At 37.1% G+C, this 17,983-nt stretch overlaps 1 protein-coding gene across 9 annotated transcripts in view; it reads left to right on the plus strand.

Moving 5' to 3' along the window:
• The window catches only part of LOC122814093 (glycine-rich cell wall structural protein-like), a 150,746-nt gene that overhangs the window by 117,382 nt on the left and 15,381 nt on the right, over positions 1-17,983 (plus strand). For 6 of the 9 annotated variants that reach the window (XM_044086708.1, XM_044086704.1, XM_044086706.1 and 3 more), the window contains 4 exons: positions 479-559; positions 4,975-5,052; positions 5,544-5,600; positions 16,915-16,971. In XM_044086708.1, the coding sequence (XP_043942643.1) occupies positions 479-559; positions 4,975-5,052; positions 5,544-5,600; positions 16,915-16,971 (273 nt within the window). The remainder of the gene's footprint in view (positions 1-478; positions 560-4,974; positions 5,053-5,543; positions 5,601-16,914; positions 16,972-17,983) is intronic. The other 3 variants (XM_044086705.1, XM_044086711.1, XM_044086710.1) reach the window with 2 other exon arrangements.

Consider the following 17,983-nt stretch of genomic DNA (forward strand, 5'->3'; position numbering starts at 1 on the left):
ATCTCTTTTTCTTTTTTTTCCTTGTGAAGTCAATTCTATTCTTCACTAAAATGTATTTTTAATTTGTATCTTTTATTTTCAGTTATAGGATACTTACTTGTCATGTCCTGTCAACATTTTTAATTATTAATCACGTCTGTTATTTCGTATGTGTCAACAATATATGGTAGCAATGTAGCTGAACTCATATTATTGTATAACTGGCGTCATGTGGATTTAGTAAGGTGCAAAGGCATTTCATGTCTGAGTGGGGCACTAGGCTGTGATCTGGCAAACATGCTTACCTCTCACCCAGACATTTGTGTGTGGCCAGGGCCAGCCCTGAACCTGGGTCAACAACATGATAAGTGGCATGGCAGCTACTCCCTTAGTATGCTATGCCATAAGAGCTGCCTTATCATAACAGTGCAACATAGTAACAAAACTTGTCTTTTCCGTTGTACTAGGACTCCTATTACATCCATGTCTTCTTCCTCAGCAGGTGTTGGAGGCCTCCCCTACGCTGGTCAAGCTGCTTTTACTGGAGGACTTGGAGCTGATCTGTCTGCTGGGAACTACGGTCTGTACTGCAATAAAACACTCAAATTATATTCTCAATTTATGGCAAGAGTACATTTTTATACTGTTTGTTACTGCACCTGGATTTGGCTACAGAAACATTCTGTGCTGCTTCCTGCACACTGTGCTATATATCAGACTATATTATATACTCTATAGTGTACTGCACCATGTGATATGTGTGTGTGCTATATATAAAACTACATTATATACTCTGTAGCATACTGCGCCATGTAATAAGTGTGTGGGCTATATATCAAAATATATTATAAACTCTGTAGCATACTGCACTATGTGATACGTGTGTGCTATATATCAAACTATATTATATACTCTGTTGCATATTGCATTATGTAATACATGTGTGTGCTATATATGAAACTATATTATATACTCTGTAGCATACTGCACCATGTGATACATATGTGTGACTCCTATATAGAAAACTATATTATATACTCTATGGCATACTGCACCATGTGATACGTATGCATGTTTGCTATATAGCAAACTATATTATATACTCAGTAGCATACTGCACCATGTGATATGTGTGTGTGCTATATATCAAACTATCGACATATTACTACTGAAAGCCACGAACTACTGAATAGCCAAAAGCGAAAAGCCACCAACCGGATGTAAAATATAAATTTATTAGAACCAACGGACTTCAAAACGAATAGACTTTAAAAGTAACAATCAAATAACTTCAACTACACAAACGATCAAGAATAATACCCAAAATATAAACAATAAGGTAATAAATGGAATGCATAAGTGTGGTGCTTGTAACTGGTGCCATAAAATTAATTTAGGACAGTTTTTTTATTTAAGAAATAAAAAATATTTTTTTAAAAAATAAATATAACTGTAGATCAAAAGCTGTAGTTTATTTAGCCATGTATGATTTGTGTGCCTCATTTTATGTAAGCAAAACAGAGAGAGCTTTATCTCAAAGAATTTATGAACACAAATATGCAATTAAGAAAAATAAAGCGAATAACGCTTTAGCAAAACACATTAATGAGTATAATAATCATCAGTTTCATTTTATAATTATAGATCATGTGGAGATAAAAGACAAAACCCCTTGGGGTTTAATACTCGAACAAAGAGAATTACAATGGCAAATTAAACTACAAGCAGACACATGGCCTGGTATAAATGAAAGAAGTACTATAGCACCAATACTCAAATTAATGGCACTAAATAGAAAAAAAATTAAAGATTAAAATAATGTATTTTGAGTATTAATTTTAGATATAATTTTAAATATTTATCATATTATATATTTATATATTTAAGAATAAATTTATATATTTGATATTAGATCCTACATATAAGCACATTAGGATTAATTAATTTTTTCACATAAATAAATCCTTTTAATAATGTGGTGTAAATTTTGTTCATTAATAATAATATATATATTATTTATCTGGTATAGGTGGAGATTTTTTAGATAGGGATGAACATTAATGGAGATGGTTTGGCACGTATATATGTGTGTATATATAATATACATATATATATATTTTTTTAATATTTTCTATGGATTAATATTGTATGTTGAAAAAATTTTAAATAAAGATTTTATATATATATATATATATATATATATATATATATATATATATATATATAAAAGATTTTTTTAAATAATATAAACATATACATATATTTTATTAAATAATTTAATAAGGTTTTAAAATATAATCTATATAGTGGTGTATTTTAAATGATTTTCTATTTCCAAGTAGGCTGACATCATAAGTTATCTCTATTTTTATTTTCATTATTTTTATTTTTATTATAGAATAATATTATTCACTTAAACATTTTAAATTTCATTTAAATTATATTGAATGGCTAATATTACAGTATTTTCCATATAATAATGTTAATATTATAATGAAATTAGTTACAGAAAATATTTAATTTAATTTATTTTATTTTTTTAATATTAAATATTTTTATTATATATTCTTGTTATCAGTTCTTCCATATATTGGTAAATTCTCATATAAAGTATAAATTATAGTATTTATGCAATATAGGAACTCGTAACTATATATACATGAGGAAAGTTAAAATATTTTTAAACAGTCATTTTTATATTACTGGGCATGCTTGTTTTGTATGAGTCATGTGAGCGGGATTTTTTGAAAAAAGAGAAGGTTATAAAAGGAAGTGATGTAATTTAATTGATTGTCTGATGAAGTTTAAAACCTTTTAAATGGAAGCGCTTATTCTTGATCGTTTGTGTAGTTGAAGTTATTTGATTGTTACTTTTAAAGTCTGTTCGTTTTGAAGTTCGTTGGTTCTAATAAATTTATATTTTACATCCGATTGGTGGCTTTTCACTTTTGGCTATTCAATATATCAAACTATATTATATACTCTGTGGTGTACTGCACCATGTGATAGAATATCTAATAAAGTATATATATTTTCAGTTACAGGATGCATACCTACTTTCACAGCTATCTTTTCGTGTCCTATCAACATTTTTAATTATTAATCACAACTGTGTTATTTTATGTGTCAACATTGTATGTAGGAATGTAGCTGAACCCATATTATTGCATATCTGCAGGTATGTGGAATTGTCCCAGCTAAGTCCTTCTCTTGGTAATGAAGAATTGTCCCAGTGGTGCCCGGTACTTCCCTCATATCCCACCTAAGTCCTTATCATGGTAATGGAGAACTGTCCCAGTGGTACCCAGCACTTCCTTCATAGCCCACTTAAATCCTTCTCATGGTAATAGAATTGTCCCAGTGGTGCCCAGCACTTCCCTCATAGCCCACCTGTGTCCTTCCCTTGGTAATATAGAATTGTACCAGTGGTGGCCAGCACTTTCCTCATATCCCACCTACGCCCTACTCTTGGTAATGGAGAATTGTCCCGTTTGTATTCAGTTCTTCCTTCCTAATCCATCCTACACTTCTAAGAGGGAGGAAGAGTTGTCTATGGATGCTTAGTCCTTTGCATCTGCCTTAGAATGTCCACTCTTTCCTTTTTAGGCACCACTCTTTCCTCATTCAATAAGCTCTATCCATGGAATAATCAGTTCTTCCCTCCAGCCTCTTTCTTGTTCCTAAGGGAGGTGCTGTCCCTAGGGTGTTTTGTCCTTTTCTCACATTCCCTGCCAGGAAATAGTGTCCCCATAAGAGTGTCTTCTCTTACTTGCTTGGCTGATCTTTCGCTGATGTAACTCTATTCTTGTACCTTACGTAGTTTGCATTGCTGTTACAACTCAGTCAGGCCAGATTATTTCTATCTATCCTGCTTCCCTCCTGGCCGTCCTTCATCTTACAAATAACAGTTTTAGCACCCTGATTTACATCACCATTTTGAGCATGCTGATTGATTGAAAATGGGTCAGGGCTACGTTCCTGCATTTAACAGAGGTTATGCCCTAGCATTATAACTAAATTTCTGCATGCTGTTTAATAAGTTTGTATAAGAACACAAGGTAAGTATTTTATCACTGGGAAATGATTTCAGATTGTTGTTTAATTTATACAGAGATGTAAGAACACATAACCAAGGTTCTATCAATGACTGATTTTACAAATGGTTGTGTTTAACATAACAGGAGTTTAGAAATGCATAATTAAAGTTCTATTGCACTACTGGGGTCTGATTCCAGCCTAGTGCTGTTAATAGTACAGGACTACAGGAAAGTAGTGCAGAATGTTGAAAAGCATATAGCAGAGGTTCTGTCCTACCACTAAGGACTAATTTAAGGGTCATGCTGTTTAATAGTACAGGACTACAGGAAAGTAGTGCAGAATGTTGAAAAGCATGTAGCAGAGGTTCTGTCCTACCACTAAGGACTAATTTAAGGGTCATGCTGTTTAATAGTACAGGACTACAGGAAAGTAGTGCAGAATGTTGAAAAGCATGTAGCAGAGGTTCTGTCCTACCACTAAGGACTAATTTAAGGGTCATGCTGTTTAAATGTACATGAGTAAAGGAACACAAGCATCATGTAAGCTGCCTTTTATAGGCTGACCTGAGTTGGTGGTATCAGAAGCCCACCCAGTAATTGCTGCTGCTGCCTCTCACCCCAATGCCCTACTGCTAGTGTTAGAGTTTTGGGATGTTGCATAGTACTGCAATGAAAAGGTGTTGCTTGAATAAATCCATGCTTCCTGACAATCTTACTGTTATATTTATAGTTTTATATATATTTCAAATCAGATACCAGCGTAAATCAGAGCATGTGAAAGTATGTGAAAGCAATGGCTTAAAGTGGAAAGTGATGGAGATGGGGGTGGGGGGTGGGGGGCTGCCAAGAGAAAAATGCCATACCTCCAAGGTGCTTCCCTGTAGTACAAACCTGATTCATAGTTTCCTTAGCAAGGCTGATACTGTTTCTCATTTCATGTGTTGGTTTACTTTCCCAGGTGCTGCTCAATCTCCTTACGGCATCCAGGCTGGGATACCAGGTGGTCTTGAGTTTGACCCATCAGCAGCAAAATATGGTTAGTTGTTCAAGGGCCTTGGTGGAAACAATAGTTTTACCGGCATCCTTATCACTCAGTCTCTTTCCTTTAGGCTCTTTGTCAATCTCGCCAATCTCCAGACTTTCTTTTTCTGTACTGTAACTTAGATAACAACACTGTCTTTACCCCTTTATCTGCCTTTCCTTCTTCCACTCTGATGTTCTCATCCTTTTGTTTACAGCCTTCCTTCTTTTTATGTTTCTGTTTAGTATTATTTGCACCATTTCATTTTGCTTCATTCTTCCTTTCTTTTTTCTCTTTTATTTTTGCTCTGTGCCCCAGTTTCTTCATTTCCTCCTAACTACAATTGCTGTTTATCTCTAACTTTTGTTATTTTTGACACCCTTGCATGTAAGCAATGACTGCTGTTTAGAATTCAGAATGCTGGAGCTCGCATTTATTCAAAGAAAAGTGTCTTGATTGCACTGAGCTTCTGAGTCAGTTAACTTGCACATTTTCTGTTATTTCAGATGCAGCAGGAGAACTTCCATTTGGAGGGCAACCATTAGTTCCAGCAGGCCTAGATGGTGAGTTCTCCTTCAGTACTGTTTGCATGGTCAATGACATGGCATGCAGTTTCTTTTGATTGCATAATATGAATATGTTAGTAAAGCTAAGTGAGAGTTGTTCCCATCTCCCAATGGTATGGTCAAGTTCCAAATCCTCATTGTACATAACAGAAGCATTTGAGGCTGTTACTCTGTGAAAGGATTTTAAACTTCCACAATGCAGTGACACCTAAGAAGAATTTGAAACTTTATTTTGTTGTAGGGGAATACACATTCCTAACTTTCCTAGTGAGAGAGATGAACTTATAATCAAGCATTTTCACAACAAGGTTGTAATTCAAGTTACACAGCCTCATGGCACATTGTCATTAAAGTTCTAGCATTACATGGGGTGATGGAAATTGGTATTCTAGACTTTCCTTGCAGTTCGCAGTGCTTTAAGATATTTCCCACTGACCATCACTGCTTACACACACGTACTCATGGTGTATGAACTGTTCTACATTATGACCTGTCCACCTCGGAACTGCATGGGTCAGATGCCAAACAGCTGCTTCAGGTTCGGTTCATTACCTTCTGGTTGCTCTTCTGTTTAGCTACTGTTAGTAAAATGGTGTTCTCACTTGTTCATGACATGTATTTTTATTACCTACCCTCTTGATTGTTTGTTAATATGATGTCTTTATCTTATATTATGTCTCAGGTGTCTTTGTGATCTTATTTGGCATTGAAAACAAATTACTATGTTTTAATAAGCCTTTTACCCACTTAGCAAAATTAGACACCTAGCCAAATGGAGCTAGCGAGATAGATAGACAGACAGACACACACAGACAGATGGTGTTTGCAGCAGACATATAACTGGGCATATGTACTAATGTACTATATAGCTGGATACTATCTGCATGCAGTTAAATAGCTAGGCAAACAGAGAAACCATATAACAGACAGACAGATGTATAAATTAATTGCTGCTATTATGTATATAGCTACTCCCCTTGGATAGCTAGATAGTGAGATATAGCTCAGTGTAGAATGTAGGCACACTGCCCATAGGGGAGGATTCACATGCCCTGTCCCAGCAAAGGTTACTTTGGTTAATGGTGTAGGAAGAATGTAGGAGCACAGACATTGGAGGAGCTCACAGTTACTGCAAAACCAAATTTTCCCTGTAGAGGAAACTGTGGGTAAAGATGTAGGAAGACTAACTTTATGGGAGGTCACAAGTTAATGTAGCCCCATCCAGAACTAACAAAACTAACAACAAAGAAAGCATATTGGACTGGATTCTGATAAATAGTCACTATCAAACCTATACAGTAGGGACAGTACCTGGTGGTTTAAGTGACCACGCTCTTACTTATCTAATCAGACATAAAACTACTACCCCTAACCCAACTAAATACAAAATGGTCAGATCAAATAAAAACTTTAACCCTGAAAGCTTCCTTATAGAACTAAATGCTTGCAACTGGTCTCTCTTAAACTACTGCCACTGGATGATGCTGTAGCTTACTTCAACTTCAGGTTCCTTTCTATCCTAGACTCTCATGCTCCCTTAAGATCTATTAGAATTAACTCAAAACCTGCCTCTTGGCTCTCAAAAGATACAAGGCATAACATTCTCCTGAAGAATAAACTCTAGACCAAATTTCATAGCACTAAAGATTCCTCTGACCAACTTAACTTTAGACAAATAAGAAACTCCACTAAAAAAGCTGTACTTCTAGATAAAAGAAACTACTACTGCCAATTACAACAAACTAACCAACAAAACCCACAAAAGTGAAACTACTACTGCCATTTATAACAAACCAAACAACAAAATCCACAAACGTTCTGGGCAGGCATAAATACTCTCTTAAAGCCTGGCCACAATGACACCCCATGCCCCTTAGGCACTTCCCAAAACAATAAATCAAACAATGTCCAACAGAAAGAACTGAAAACCAAAGCTGTAGTTAAAAACTAGTAATTTATTCCACAACAACAAAAAAATAGCATTTAGCGCTTTCGCTCGGTTAATACCGAGCTTTATCAAGATACAGACTAATGTAATCTGGTCTTTAAGTATTTAATTATCAGTCACCTGACCTTGCAATTAACATACCTAATAAGCTAAAAAAAGATGAAGGAAGTCATTAAATACAAAAGCAATAACGCAGTCTTACAAAAAACACACAATTTAAATCCCACCAGATACAGACTAAAAAACTCAAACTATTATTAAAGCTGATCAACAACTGAGTAAATAAAGGTACCTTGGCACCTTAAAATAATTGGGTGTACTGTAATGTTAAATTTATAGTTTTGGAGCAAGTAGTACCAGATGTTAGAGGTGAGGATTGGGAGACCAGGTTGGAGTATAGAGAGCTACTATGGCAGCTCAAGTTAGACGCTGGGAAACCTCCTGGTTTGAATGAGAATATAACTATTAATAGTGTTCTTAAATTAAGGGTGGCTTGACTTTAGGCCACTGGACAACGTTCAACACATTTTTGAGTAGAAAGACCAGTCAGCCTTAAACATAGTGTAATACAATGAAATTTTTATATTCTGTAGTAATTTTTCACACCAGCAAGTGGTCATTAGTTAAACCCTGATTATTTTAAGCATTTACTATCGATTTTTTATTACTGATTTTTTATTTCGATTTTTATTGATGTTTTTCCCTCAGGGGTTTATTAACATTACAGTACACCCAATTATTTTAAGGTGTCGAGGTACCTTTATTTACTCAATTGTTGATCAGCTTTAATAATAGTTTGAGTTTTTTAGTCTGTATCTGGTGGGATTTGTATTGTGTGTTTTTTGTAAGACTGCGTTATTGCTTTTGTATTTAATGACTTCCTTCATCTTTTTTTAGCTTATTAAGTATGTTAATTGCAACATCAGATGACTGATAATTAAATAGTTAAAGACCAGATTACATTAGTCTGTATCGTGATAAAGCTCGGTATTAACCGAGCGAAAGCGCTTGATGCTATTTTTTTGTTGTCATGGAATAAATTACTAGTTTTTAACTACAGCTTTGGTTTTCAGTCCTTTCTGTTGGACATTGTTTGATTTATTGGCTTTATTTATCGTTTCTGCAACTTCCCAAAACAACCCAAAACAAACTGCTGATGCCTTAAATACCTTCTTTTCTGAAACTGTCCACTCTCTAGCTAACCAGCTAGCCCCAAATATCTCCTCTCAGTCCTCCTCCTCTAACACTTCTATTCCCACTTTTCAACTGCAGCCTGTACCCAATTCACTTATCTGTTCTCTTCTCCACAAACTTAAAACCTCCTCTCCTTCTGCTGACCTTCTACCAGCTCAATATCTAAAAATTGCAGCCAATACATTATCCCATTTCTATTCTGATTAACAGAACCATTGTTGAAGGCTACATTCCTTCACTCTGGAAAATTTCACACATCATTTCCCTGCATAAAGGTGGGATCTCTACAGAACTCTCAAACTACGGTCCCATAGCCTTATTCTCCCCCTAGCTAAAATCATGGAGAAATGCATCCAAAAACAACTTCTTAAACACCTGTTAAATCACAACCTACTAGCTGACTGTCAACATGGCTTCAGGCCTTTCCACAGCACCACTTCAGCCTTCCTTTCCTTTACTGACTGCATCAACAAAAACCGGAACAATAACATACTTACCTCTGCTCTCTTTATTGACCTATCCAAAGCCTTTGATATGGTCAATCACTTTATACTGTTAAACTTACTTAAAACTTTTCCTCTTGACTCTGGTATGATAAAGTGGTTCAAGTCATATCTTCATAACAGACAACAGGCAGTGCGCTGGCAAAACAACTTATCCAACCTCCTACCCATTACCCTTGGAGTCCCCCAAGGCTCAATACTTGGCCCCCTTCTGTTTTCTATTTTCATTAATGATCTATATACCAGTATGTCCTCTGCTACCTGTATACAATATGCTGATGATTCTACTTTGATTTGTTCTGCCTCATCCCCCTCTGAACTGCACTCTATCACCCAAAAGACTTTCCAAAATGTTGAAAAATGGTTCTTAAAAAGATGCTTAATCTTAAACCCCAAGAAAACCAAACTGTTACTTTTCTCCCCCACCCGAAAATCCTCTCCACACAACTTCTCTGTCTTGTCTAGTAATGTCACCAACATATCTCCTGACCCTTCCACCAGGCTTCCCAGAGTAGAGATAGACAACAATCTATGCTTTGATTCTGACATTAACAACACAATAAAATTAGTTAACAGAAAAACTGGCTCCCTGTTTAGAATTAAACCATTTCTTACACCACTTGCCAGAACTTCCATTGCCTATTCCCATCTGGTTTCTACCCTCCTTTACGCCTCCCCATCTATACATATTTGTCCAAAACTAACCTCTCCAAACTGACTGTTGCCTACAACAGTATTGCCAGATTTGCCTCTGACTCCACATTTAGAACTCACCACTGCTTAAACTTAAAGCAATTGGGATGGCTTGAGCTGCAAAATCTGATCTTATTTCACCAGCTCTCCTTAGCCCATTCTACAAACCTACCAACACCCCTATACTCACTACCCTCATTAGTCCTTATTGTAACCTCAAAAGCCTACATTCTTCTAACAAACTTCTAATATCTACCTGTAAATCCAACAACTTAGCAGGCAACTCCATCATCTCTAATAGAATTGGAAAAGCCTGGAACTCACTTCCTTCCAACGTCACTGCTATCTCCTCTCTTCTTAGCTTCAAATCCCAACTCAAAACTCACATGCTAACTCACTGGCTCTGCCCCTGCTCTACCCCTGACTAGCTAGCATTCTGCTCCTAGTACTCTCATTTATCGTGCTTAAATTATGCTTCTAGTACTGTCATTTATCGTGCTTACATTCTGCTCCTAGTACTCTCATTTATCTTGCTTACATTCTGCTCCTAGTACTCTCATTTATTGTGCTTACATTCTGCTCCTAGTACTCTCATTTATCATGCTTACATTCTGCTCCTAGTACTCTCATTTATTTTGCTTACATTCTGCTCCTAGTACTCTCATTTAACTTGCTTACATTCTGCTCCTAGTACTCTCATTTATCTTGCTGACATTCTGCTCCTAGTACTCTCATTTATCGTGCTTACATTCTGCTCCTAGTACTCTTAGTTATCTTGCTTACATTCTGCTCCTAGTGCTCTCATTTACCATGCTTACATTCTGCTCCTAGTACTCTCATTTATCTTGCTTACATTCTGCTCCTAGTACTCTCATTTATCTTGCTTACATTCTGCTCCTACTGCTCTCATTTACCATGCTTACATTCTGCTCCTAGTACTCTCATTTATCGTGCTTACATTATGCTCCTAGTACTCTCATTTATCTTACTTACATTCTGCTCCTAGTACTCTCATTTATCTTGCTTACATTCTGCTCCTAGTACTCTCATTTATCTTGCTGACATTCTGCTCTTAGTACTCTCAGTTATCTTGCTTACATTCTGCTCCTAGTACTCTCATTTATCGTGCTTACATTCTGCTCCTAATACTCTCATTTACCATGCTTACATTCTGCTCCTAGTACTCTCATTTATTGTGCTTACATTCTGCTCCTAGTACTCTAATTTATCTTGCTTACATTCTGCTCCTAGTACTCTCATTTATCGTGCTGACATTCTGCTCCTAGTACTCTCATTTATCTTGCTTACATTCTGCTCCTAGTACTCTCAATTATCTTGCTTACATTCTGCTCCTAGTACTCTCATTTACCATGCTTACATTCTGCTCCTAGTACTCTCATTTATTGTGCTTACATTCTGCTCCTAGTACTCTCATTTATCTTGCTTACATTCTGCTCCTAGTACTCTCAATTATCTTGCTTACATTCTGCTCCTAGTACTCTCATTTATCGTGCTGACATTCTGCTCCTAGTACTCTTAGTTATCTTGCTTACATTCTGCTCCTAGTGCTCTCATTTACCATGCTTACATTCTGCTCCTAGTACTCTCATTTATCTTGCTTACATTCTGCTCCTAGTACTCTCATTTATCTTGCTTACATTCTGCTCCTAGTACTCTCAGTTATCTTGCTTACATTCTGCTCCTAGTACTCTCAATTATCATGCTTACATTCTGCTCCTAGTACTCTCATTTATCTTACTTACATTCTGCTCCTAGTGCTCTCATTTATCTTGCTTACATTCTGCTCCTAGTACTCTCATTCATCATGCTTACATTCTGCTCCTAGTACTCTCATTTATCATGCTTACATTCTGCTCCTAGTACTCTCAGTTATCTTACTTACATTCTGCTCCTAGTACTCTCATTTATCGTGCTTACATTCTGCTCCTAGTACTCTCATTTATCGTGCTTACATTCTGCTCCTAGTACTCTCATTTATCGTGCTTAAATTATGCTCCTAGTACTGTCATTTATCGTGCTTACATTCTGCTCCTAGTACTCTTATTTATCTTGCTTACATTCTGCTCCTAGTACTCTCATTTATCATGCTTACGTTCTGCTCCTAGTACTCTCATTTACCGTGCTTACATTCTGCTCCTAGTACTCTCATTTATCGTGCTTACATTCTGCTCCTAGTACTCTCATTTATCATGCTTATGTTCTGCTCCTAGTACTCTCAGTTATCTTGCTTACATTCTGCTCCTAGTACTCTCATTTATCGTGCTTACTTTCTGCTCCTAGTACTCTCATTTATCTTGCTTACATTCTGCTCCTAGTACTCTCATTTATCTTGCTTACATTCTGCTCCTAGTACTCTCATTTATCTTGCTTATATTCTGCTCCTAGTACTCTCATTTATCTTGCTTACATTCTTCTCCTAGTACTCTCAGTTATCTTGCTTACATTCTGCTCCTAGTACTCTCATTTATCTTACTTACATTCTGCTCCTAGTACTCTCATCTATCATGCTTACATTCTGCTCCTAGTACTCTCATTTATCTTACTTACATTCTGCTCCTAGTACTCTCATTTATCTTACTTACATTCTGCTCCTAGTACTCTCATTTATCTTGCTTACATTCTGCTCCTAGTGCTCTCATTTATCTTGCTTACATTCTGCTCCTAGTGCTCTCATTTATCTTGCTTACATTCTGCTCCTAGTACTCTAATTTATCATGCTTATATTCTGCTCCTAGTACTCTCATTTATCTTGCTTACATTCTGCTCCTAGTACTCTCATTTATCTTGCTTACATTCTGCTCCTAGTACTCTCATTTACCATGCTTACATTCTGCTCCTAGTACTCTCATTTACCATGCTTACATTCTGCTCCTAGTACTCTCATTTATCATGCTTACGTTCTGCTCCTAGTACTCTCATTTATCTTGCTTACATTCTGCTCCTAGTACTCTCATTTATCTTGCTTACATTCTGCTCCTAGTACTCTCATTTACCATGCTTACATTCTGCTCCTAGTACTCTCATTTACCATGCTTACATTCTGCTCCTAGTACTCTCATTTATTGTGCTTACATTCTGCTCCTAGTACTCTTATTTATCATGCTTACATTCTGCTCCTAGTACTCTCATTTATCTTTCTTACATTCTGCTCCTAGTACTGTCATTTATCATGCTTACATTCTGCTCCTAGTACTTTCAGTTATCTTACTTACATTCTGCTCCTAGTACTCTCATTTATCTTGCTTACATTCTGCTCCTAGTACTCTCAGTTATCTTGCTTACATTATGCTCCTAGTACTCTCATTTATCTTGGTTACATTCTGCTTCTAGTACTCTCAGTTATCTTACTTACATTCTTCTCCTAGTACTCTCATTTATCGTGCTTACATTCTGCTCCTAGTACTCTCATTTACCATGCTTACATTCTGCTCTTAGTACTCTCATCTATCTTGCTTACATTCTACTCCTAGTGCTCTCATTTATCTTACTTACATTCTGCTCCTAGTACTCTCATTTATCTTACTTACATTCTGCTCCTAGTACTCTCATTTATCTTACTTATGTTCTGCTCCTAGTACTCTCATTTATCATGCTTATGTTCTGCTCCTAGTACTCTCATTTATCTTGCTTACATTCTACTCCTAGTACTATCATTTATCATGCTTATGTTCTGCTCCTAGTACTCTCATTTATCTTACTTACATTCTGCTCCTAGTACTCTCATTTATCTTACTTACATTCTGCTCCTAGTACTCTCATTTATCTTGCTTACATTCTGTTCCTAGTACTCTCATTTATCTTACTTACATTCTGCTCCTAGTACTCTCATTTATCATGCTTACATTCTGTTCCTAGTATTCTCATTTTCATGCTTACATTCTGCTCCTAGTACTCTCATTTTCATGCTTACATTCTGCTCCTAGTGCTCTCATTTATCTTTCTTACATTCTGCTCCTAGTACTGTCATTTATCATGCTTACATTCTGCTCCTAGTACTCTCATTTTCATGCTTACATTCTGCTCCTAGTGCTCTCATTTATCATGCTTACAAATCTTTACTAAAATTTACTTTTCTCCTAACATGCTCAATTTGAACACCCTTTTATGTTCTTATTTGCTTATTGTAGCGACTGTAAAAATACTATCATGTTATTATTATTTTTCTCTGAGCTATATTTGTAACTCTGTTTTTTTAATGTTTAATGTTTTTCACTTGGAGCTTTTCTCCTCGGGCCTCTGCTGAAAATGGATATATATATGCAGTTGGACCAGCCCGGTCATCAAATGTAAAATAAAATAAAATAAAATAAATTCTCTCCCAGCAAGAGTCTATTTAAAGAATAGTGTAGGAGCACAGACGTCGAGGAAGCTCACGGTTACTGCAATGCCAGCTTCCCCCTTTATGACTCACTGTGTATAAAGATGTAGGGATTCAGTTCCTTTATTTTTCAGTAGGAATCTCTGTAGGGTACAGACTCTGAGAGACCTCTCAGCTGCCCGAGTTCTGTCATCTAGGGAGAGGACGGATGACTGAAAGTAATGCTGTAGAACCACTGACTGGGGAGGGTGGGAGGGAGAGAGAGTGAGAGATGAGAGAGAGAGAGAGAGAGAGAGAGAGAGAGAGAGGGAGAGACAGAGAGAGAGAGAGACAGAAAGAGATAGAGAGAGAGAGAGAGAGAGAGAGAGAGAAAGACAGAGAATCACAGTTATTGCAATACCAGATTTATCCTGCAGAGGTCACTGTAGGCAATAGTCTAGAACCACTGACTATAAGGAAACTCAGTAACTTCAGCACCATGTTCTCCCTGAAAGGGTCACTGCAGGTTATGGCATATAAGTACTGACTGTAGTGGACACTCACAACTACTACAGTCCCAGTGTCTATCAGAAGGGTTTACTGGAGGAGAGAAGCACTTAACTGAGTTGAAGCTTCTTGTCACTGCAGTATCAGCTTCCCAAACGAAAAGTGAACGCTCCAAAACTAACCACCAATACAAGATCAAATGTCCGGTGTGCAGTATCAGCTTCCCCCAGCAGGTAAACTGTAGGTACTAATGTAGGTGCATTATTTGTTGTGGATATCTCAGGTACTGCAGCACCAGCATTCCTAACATGAGTGACTGTTGGTAGTTTAAGTGACTGACAATAGGGGAAGTCATAATTACTGCAGTCTTAGCCCCTCCCAGCAGGGGATCACTGTATATGTTATTCATAAAACTACTACGAATGACTGACAGTATGTCTTAGGTAGGGCAAGTAGTTAAAAGTTTCAAACAGTTTTTTATTGCTCTAGGTTTGATTCCTGCAACCTTCACATGCATACTGTGGAACTCTGGGTGAGCCAGTTAACCAGATAGCGTTTTCAGGTTACACCTGAAAAAAAACACATGCTTATTAAGTCTTAACTGATTCATTAAAGGATAAAGCCAAACAGACCCCTACCTGCCCTTCAACCTCTTCATTCTGTTCTTAGTATGTGGGAGGATCACATTACAACTGTTGCATAGTATGTCTTACTGCATGGTCTTTTTCTATGAATCCAAGTTCTAACATTCCAGTAAAGACTGCTGATGGAACTGTGTTTCATGTAAACCATGCAGGTGGGGGGTAATAATGTCAGAGTCAGTGAAACTCTGGGAATGATGTATGCAATTATTATGTCAAAATCTTCTGCTGAGGATTTTTTTTTGTCTTTCTTAGAATGTATAATTCATAATAAAAAAAAATCTCCATCTTTTCCTATCCACTTTACTTCCCACGTTTTTTTCCTAACTTTTTGCCTTTGTTGTTATTCCTATCACATTTTCTGTCTCTTATTCTGTATTATTTGTTTCATGTTTTTCTTTTTTTTTGTCTGTGTGTGTCTGTGTGTGTGTGTGTGTGTGTGTGTGTGTGTGTGTGTGTGTGTGTGTGTCTATATGTGTGAATTTGTGTGTGTGTGTGTGTGTGTGTGTGTGTGTGTTTGTGTGTGTGCATGTGTGAATTTGTTGTGTGGCTGTGTGTGTGTGTGTGTGTGTGTGTGTGTGTGTGTGTGTATGTGTGAATTTGTGTGTGTGTGTGTGTCTATATGTGTGAATTTGTGTGTGTGTGTGTGTGTGTTTGTGTGTGTGCATGTGTGAATTTGTTGTGTGGCTGTGTGTGTGTGTGTGTGTGTGAATTTGTGTGTGTGTGTGTGTGTGTGTGTGTGTGTGTGTGTGTGTGTGACTGTGTGTGTGTGTGTGTGTATGTGTGAATTTGTGTGTGTGTGTATATATGTGTGTGTGTGTGTGTGTGTGTGTGTGTGCATATGTGAATGTGTGTGTGTGACTGTGTGTGTTTGTGTGTGTGTGTTTGTGTGTATGTGTGAATTTGTGTATGTGTGAATTTGTGTGTATTTGTGTGTGTGTGTATTTGTGTGTGTGTGTGTGTGTGTGTGTGTGTGTCTATATGTGTGAATTTGTGTGTGTGTGTGTGTGTTTGTGTGTGTGTGCATGTGTGAATTTGTGTGTGTGGCTGTGTGTGTGTGTGTGTGTGTGTGTGTGTGTATATTTGTGTGTGTGTGTGTGTGTGTGTGTGTGTGTGTGTGTGTGTGTGTGTGTGTGTGTGTGTGTGTGTGTGTGTGTGTGAATTTGTGTGTGTGTGTATATGTGTGAACTTGTGTGTGTGTGTGTGTGTGTGTGTGTGTGTGCATATGTGAATGTGTGTGTGTGACTGTGTGTGTGCGCGTGTGTGTATGTGTGAATTTGTGTATGTGCGAATTTGTGTGTATTTGTGTGTGTGTGTATTTGTGTGTGTATTTGTGTGTGTGTGTGTGTGTGTGTGTGTGTGTGTGTGTGTGTGTGTGTGCGCACTGAATCTATTGCCTGCATATATTAATTTCTGTTTCTTATTCACTGTGTGTTTTTCTCTCTTTGAATGTACTCTTACTTTTTTTCCTCTGTTCATGCATGCACGACTGTTTCCATTTCTGCAGGTAAGGATGCTGAAACTGAATACCTCGGGGAAGGAGTACAGCCATTGCTTCCAGACGGTACGGATGAACCACCCCCGAAAAGTGCGATCGCAGCAGTCATGCTTTGCAAAGCTCGCATTTCCTACTGCAAAAGCTGTTTTGCATGCTTTGGGTTAAACGCGCAGATTCGCCATAAAGCTGACCATTGAGCTGCATGAATATTATCGCTTCCTCTGCTTATTCTTTTTCAGCAAATTTTGTGGACATTTCCTGTTCACAGTCCCACCTACTCTCATGTACCTGAGGGATGTCATTCTTGGTTACTCAGTTAGTTAAATTCTTTTACTCCTGTGTTACAGAGAGCTCGGCACGAGTTCTGCTGTTAAATCACAGTAAAAATCATGGGAATGCTGTTATTTCAGAAATTGTTGTTACATGCTGCTCTCATGATGCATTGCTAAGTGCAGTTTTTTTTTTTGTAAATTCTTAGTTATAGCCAGAAGCGCATGGGGGTTGTGTTTTATTTGCAAATGTAACAATGGATGTTCCACTCTGTAATTACAGCTTTGATTATTTAATTTCTATTTAAATTACAGCTAGACCTGTGTCACTTCTACTGCTTAATTGCAGCCAATACACCTGTTGCAGGTGTACATATGTTCATTTTATGGACATGTGGGTGCATCACCTTTTTCAGGAGCTCCTTCCTGTGAATGGTTGAGACAAAAACATTTGGAAAGCAAGTTCATGTTCAAATTGATCAAAAACATAACTCATGTAAACTGCCACTGAAAAACATGAAAGCATCCATTTTTGCAGGGTCTTCTTGACCCACTCGTCCCTGCCACTATGGAAGATATTGCTCCTACACCCCTTACAATTTATGCTAAGTCCATAGTCACGACACTCAGTTTGAAAAAAGTAGTCTTGCACAAACAGAGAAGCCACATGGTCTGCATTACAAGGGGAACTATGAGCAACAACTGCTCTGAAGTCTGAAATGAAGCTCAAAAGATATTTAGTCGAAAACAATGTCAATCATAAAAAAAGAGGTAGAAAAAACTACATTTTTTTAACTACTATTTTTTTT

This window comes from Protopterus annectens, chromosome 10.part0 (genome assembly GCF_019279795.1).
Source record: "Protopterus annectens isolate FY-2018-M chromosome 10.part0, PAN1.0, whole genome shotgun sequence".
NCBI classification, from domain to species: Eukaryota; Metazoa; Chordata; order Ceratodontiformes; family Protopteridae; genus Protopterus; species Protopterus annectens.